Raw genomic sequence first — 5,722 nt, 5'->3', positions numbered from 1 at the left:
AATGTGTCATTAGTTTATAGAAAATTAATTTCAATGTATTTTCATATGGTACATAATATGTTTTTAATCCAAAATTTATTATATTAATTGCGAATGTGAAACTCTGATTTTAATTACAGAACAGTGGTAGAAAAATCTTATTATCTGTATTTGACTTTGTTTTCCCAATAGAAAAGTTGTGTTTTGTTTTTTTGGAAAGCACATTTCATGACCTAAGGCAAGGTTTTTTCCGTAATTTAAAACCGTCCCTTGGAATCCCCATCTACATCCACCTTTCTGTTCACAATTTACATGTTTCATAACATTTTTTTTATATAAAAAAGGGAAAAGAAGCAGAGCAAGAACGAACACCTCAAAATCTCTGCACTTGTTCATCTTCGACTCAGCTACTCAACAACGACACCAACACCAACATCCTCATCCACTCCGCACAAAACTTCTGTTGTCTCAAGGTCTGTCTCCTCTCTCTGTCTTCTTCGTAGTCTACACACACACAAAAATCCCAAAGCACATACCCATGTTTCTGTCTGTAAACAAGTTTAAAAATTGGGGTAGCGGAGGATTAGATCTTTCCCTTAAACGATTGACCCATAATATTTTGAGTTTCCAAGAGTTTTTTTTCCGCGCCTTTTCTTTATGGGTTTCTTGAATTTGTTTGATCAAGAATTCATGATTGCGGTGGGTATTGGTCCTGCACTTGCTTCTGTTTCGGATTTGGTGCTTTCGAGATCTGGTCTGAGAGTGTTACGAATTAAATTTTTTTGGTTGATGCTTTGTGAAACATGAGTAATTGTTTTATCATGGAAATTTGTAAGTTGGCGTCAGTGGCCGAGTGAAACCCGAGTAATTGGACTGAAGAGTTTAATTGAACAAGTGTCAATTGTTTGGTCTGATTAATTGTTCATTTCCCCACTCATTTCACATCCAATTTTCATTTTTAATGATAAAGTTTTATTTTTCGAGTGAATGTGGTTTGGACGCCTAATCAACTCCACTTCTTGTTTCTTTGTTATCTTTGGTTTGTTCGTCTTTTCTGTTCTCACATCTCTAATTCTTTATTTTCTTTTTTTTTCTGCTTATGTTACCGACTGACCCATGTGATCCTGACATGTAGATGAATTCTAACAATGATTGCAATGATATTGTCTATTAAAAAGTCTGTTTAAATTAAAGGATTTGTATCGAATGTTTATGAGAATCCTAGACTGGAGTTAATGATGTTTTAGTGAAGAGGTCATGGGAATTGTGAATTGCTTTTTGCAGATGGTATGTTGGTGATTTAGTATTCCATCTATGCCTAATTTGTGAGTTCAGGCTGAAATGATTGAGTTCAATAACCGTTGGCCGGTGTTGTATCCATGGGGTTCCTGGTGATGAGTGTGAACTTCTTTCTCTGAAATATTTTGCATGCGATGGAAGATTATTAGCCCCTGCTCCTTAATCAAAACTTATGATGACAATTAGTGCTGCTAAGCTAATGACTAACACTGTATATTAGCACTGGAGTGTTTGCTAGGGGGATTCTTTTAGGTTTCATAGAAATCTTAAGTTGGGAATGTTAAATGTGCTTGCTTTGTATGATTTATTTTAAAATGTTTTCAGGAAACTAACATTCTGAGGAATTTTTTAACTGTTTCTCAATTTTCAATAAAATATTCCTATAGAAATAAAATTCTGCATACTAGATGCCGTATGAAGAAATGGTATCACTCATTAATTTGTTGAATAACAAAGAAAGTTGTCTTCCTCAATTTGTGATGTGTGATTAAGTTGTACTTGTATATTCCCAAAAAATGGCTCCTAAGAGTATATTAACTTCTAAGCTAAAATCTTCATTTTTTGTGAATGAAGAGCCCATTACCGCAGTCTGTTTTTAATTCTTGAAGATTGAAATTTTTACCTTTCTTAATTTTTCTGGCTTATAATATTGATAATCTTTGTTTAAAATAAATCTTTGTATGTTTCTGCATCCATCATCTTTCAATATCACAGTATGGTAGAAAGGAGACTTGAAATATTGACCAAAAGAGGAAGGTTGGGACATGAAAAGATGAAAACTCAAAAATATATCAGTGTGATGAACAAAAATAAAACACTAATGAGCAAAGACTGAAAACTTAAGACCAAAAGGCAAAGAATAAAAGTTGTTAATTTACAATCTAAATTGAGTTGTTTGTGAGTTTAAGTCGAGTTGAGTTTGAACTGAAAAAATGTTCACATCAAATTTGAGTTGAACTTTGATCCGAGTCTATGTTTTTATCAAATTAAGCTAGGTTTAGCTCTATCAGTTACTTCCAACTGCAATTGTGGCTTAGCAGGCCCAGTGGCCCAAAATTTAGTCGGGATAGTGCAACTATTCTGTTTGTCTGAAAATGCCCTATAAACATTTTTCTTGCTACCCACTTCTCCTGCTGCGTTATCCTCTTCTCCTGCTGCGTTATCCTCTTCTCCTGCTGCATTATCCTCTTCTGCAATGCTATGATGAAGAGGAAGAAATTTAAGAAATTTAGAGCTGTCACAGTAGTGAAAATGATTAGAAAGAAGACTTGGATTCAGACGACGGTATTTATGTGCATATAGTTCGCACTATGTAAACTATATAGAAAATTTTAGAACTATCCTGCTATAATGATTTTGGTGTCGGTAGTTACTAGTTACCCTTTATCGGGGATTGTAAAGCTTGCTTGGATTTCCTGTTACCCTCTTTATTTTTGAGTTTTTATTCTTCTTTTCATATGCTGTTATTATTTTTTCACTCTAATGGTTTAATCTCATAACTGGTTTTGGGTTTGGTTTCTGTAGGTGTTTCTTTACTCTGAAATTCAGTGTGGATTTTGAAAAACTGGCTTAATGGACGACAACGACTCTAACATAAGGAGATGGGAGGATCTGGACATAGATATTTTGGTGAAGATTTTTCAGTTGCTTGACATTTTTCAGTTGACATCAGGCATCTCTCGTGTTTGTAGTGCATGGCGCATGGCATGCTGTGATCCACTTCTTTGGAAAACACTAGATTTGTCAATGCTAAGATCTAATTTCATCAAGATCCCATTAGAACCATATGTTTATGTTGATGAACGATCTGATAGGACATTAACGCGATTATTGAAGATCTCCCTGGGTCTCAGCCGACAGAGTATAACGACTTCGATCTTCCATTTCAACTTGTACGTAAGTGATGAACAGTTGACATACACTGCTGAAAGGTAACTTCAACTTTCAAAATCATTATATCTATTAAACGTGTAAAGTTAGCATAAACCATATGAAATGAATACACACAGGAGGTTAATCAGTGATGTTTATAACCTTGTGGAATATGATTTGTTGATTGATCAACTTTCCCTTGGTGCCTAAAACTTAAGGTTTCTTGATATTGGGGCAATAACTTTATCAGGAGTAGCTCTTGGGAGATATTTTACCCTGAATTTCTGGAAAACATTTGAAAAATTAACAGGATAGTGTAGTTGTATTTCAATTTTTAGAAGGGGACAACCATTGTTGGTAATTAACACACCTTAAAATTGAAGATTGCACATGTAGTTTGTCCAAAGAGCTAATAATGTCCCTTTGTCAGGTGCCCACGACTCAAGCGACTTGTTCTGCCAGCTTGGAACAGAATCAAGAAAACAGGAATGTGCAAGGCCATCCGCTGCTGGAAAGAGTTAGAGTCCCTGACAATGCCTAGTATAGCGAATCCACCATATATTTTGGAGGAAATTTCAACCCACTGCAAGAACTTTAGTGAACTCAAGATTATGGGGCCATGTGATGTTTTCTTTGCTTCATCTATGGCTGCTTTTCTTCCAAACTTGAGAGTCTTGAGCCTTCGATGCTCAATGCTTTTTACGGATGTTCTCATTCTCATCCTTGATAGCTTACAAAACTTAGAAGTGCTCAACATATCACATTGCATTCTGATGGAAGCCCTTCCAGCTCCTCAACATAAAAGAATTGTCAAGGAAATTGACGTGACTATTCGTCAGAAGGCTTCTCGGTTACGTGAATTTCTCACATGCATAGATGACAGTTGCGTCATGTGCCAACGAACAAGAACTGATGAGGGACTGGTTAGGTGGTACAAGTACGAGGAAGGGCTTTGGAAAACGGATGAGGTGAGGTCTCTGACACTTTGAGCAAAAGAGTGCAATCTGGTAGTGATCTAGTCTTTCACCGTTTGTTACATTTTCTGTTGTTTCATGCTGCTACCTTAAGTGTAGATCCAAATAAACAAAGTTCGATTCTTACAAATGAATGCTGTTGCACCATTTAGGAGTTAGCCAAATCTTGTAACTGTATATAGGAATAATAAGTTTTGTTTCTGTAGTTGGTTTCATTTCGAGAAGTGTTTTCCATCATGAAAAAATGATGAGACAGTAATTTTGGTTCTTTACAGAGTAGAGGAGATTAGTTTTGGGCTATTCTTCTTTAGTTTCAACATTTACAGGTAGTGATGAACTAGTCTTTACCCGTTCCAAATTAGAACATTTACATGTGCGGGTTGAATGCTGAACGTTTGCATTGTTTTTTGTAACCCAGAGGTATTGGGATTTCTCTTCTACTGGGTCTGTCAAAGTCTTCTCTGTCGGATGCTTTTATTTTTGAACTTTGGTCACTGGTTTTGGGATGTTTAGTGCAGAGTCAAATGCTATTGATTTTTTCTTTTTTTTAATTGTGGTATTGAAATTTTGGATTCCAATGACTAAATAATCCATATACTGGAAATAGTTTTATATTTTACACCATGTCTACTTTAAAGATCAAACATCTTTCATTAAAATGAAAATTTAAAAGTAATATTATTAAATTGTGTATATTTAATTCATTCAAATTGATTTTTTTTTAAAATTGTTAGTCAAAATAAGAAAAATTTGTAAACTTATTTTTTTATGAAATATCGAAAATAAATTATTAATCTAAGATCAAATCACTGCTAGGTAGGACAAGGAATTTTTTTTAATAAAACACTTTTTAATACCTTTATCAACCTAATATGGGTGGGTGAAATTTATGTAAACCCTTTTATTTGAAGTGCAACTCATTATTTATTTGCAAAGTTTCATTCTTGATTTAGAGAGATTCACATGGGTTTTATTAATCAAAGTTTTGCTACCTATTTCATAATGGGCAAGGATTAATATATAAAAGGAATTTTAATGACATGAATTTATAATTTTAAACGTTACCTTTTTTAAATGTTCTGATCATGTTAGAATTCAAAATAACTTAAAGGAATTCTAAATTTGTATGGAATATTTTGTGAATATGAATGTATGTTATTAATTAACTAATATTGGATAGAAATTAATGTCAAATGACAATAGTTGGAGGTAAGGAAATAACATAATAACTTAATCGGTAAAAAAAGTCATTAAAAAAAACTAATTTTCTTTTAGATACTAAAATAAAATTATTATATTAATTAAATTAGAGACTATTTTATAAATTAAAAAAAAATATTGGTATCTAAAGTAATTTCTATTATTAATTTCTAAATTAATATCTAACTATTAGTTACCAAGATAGAATCTTTTCGTATAATAGACTATCATTTAGTGTGTTCTTAAAATTCTTTATAAATAGATATAGTCTATTTGTGTGTCGTTTTTGTTAACATATGAGTTTTGGTTTAGTCCTTCCATATTTTTGTATTTTTTTTAATAACACTTTTTTTTATGGGATGACAAATGATTGTTGTTATTTGAAGTGTTAGTATAGT

At 33.0% G+C, this 5,722-nt stretch overlaps 1 protein-coding gene across 1 annotated transcript; it reads left to right on the top strand.

The window, feature by feature from the left end:
- The first annotated feature begins 233 nt into the window (after nt 1-233).
- LOC137828432 (RNI-like superfamily protein) lies at nt 234-4,564 on the top strand. Its single transcript, XM_068635011.1, has 3 exons — nt 234-452; nt 2,803-3,209; nt 3,581-4,564. Exons 2-3 carry the CDS (start codon nt 2,851-2,853, stop codon nt 4,137-4,139), a joined length of 918 nt encoding a protein of 305 aa, XP_068491112.1. The 5' UTR covers nt 234-452; nt 2,803-2,850; the 3' UTR covers nt 4,140-4,564.
- The last annotated feature ends 1,158 nt before the right edge of the window (nt 4,565-5,722 follow it).

The sequence above is a fragment of the Phaseolus vulgaris genome, chromosome 7, assembly GCF_051622355.1.
Source record: "Phaseolus vulgaris cultivar YP4 chromosome 7, ASM5162235v1, whole genome shotgun sequence".
In the NCBI taxonomy this organism is placed as follows: domain Eukaryota; kingdom Viridiplantae; phylum Streptophyta; class Magnoliopsida; order Fabales; family Fabaceae; genus Phaseolus; species Phaseolus vulgaris.
Note: the sequence above shows the minus strand (reverse complement) of the source record. Positions and strands in the feature narration are given on the sequence as shown.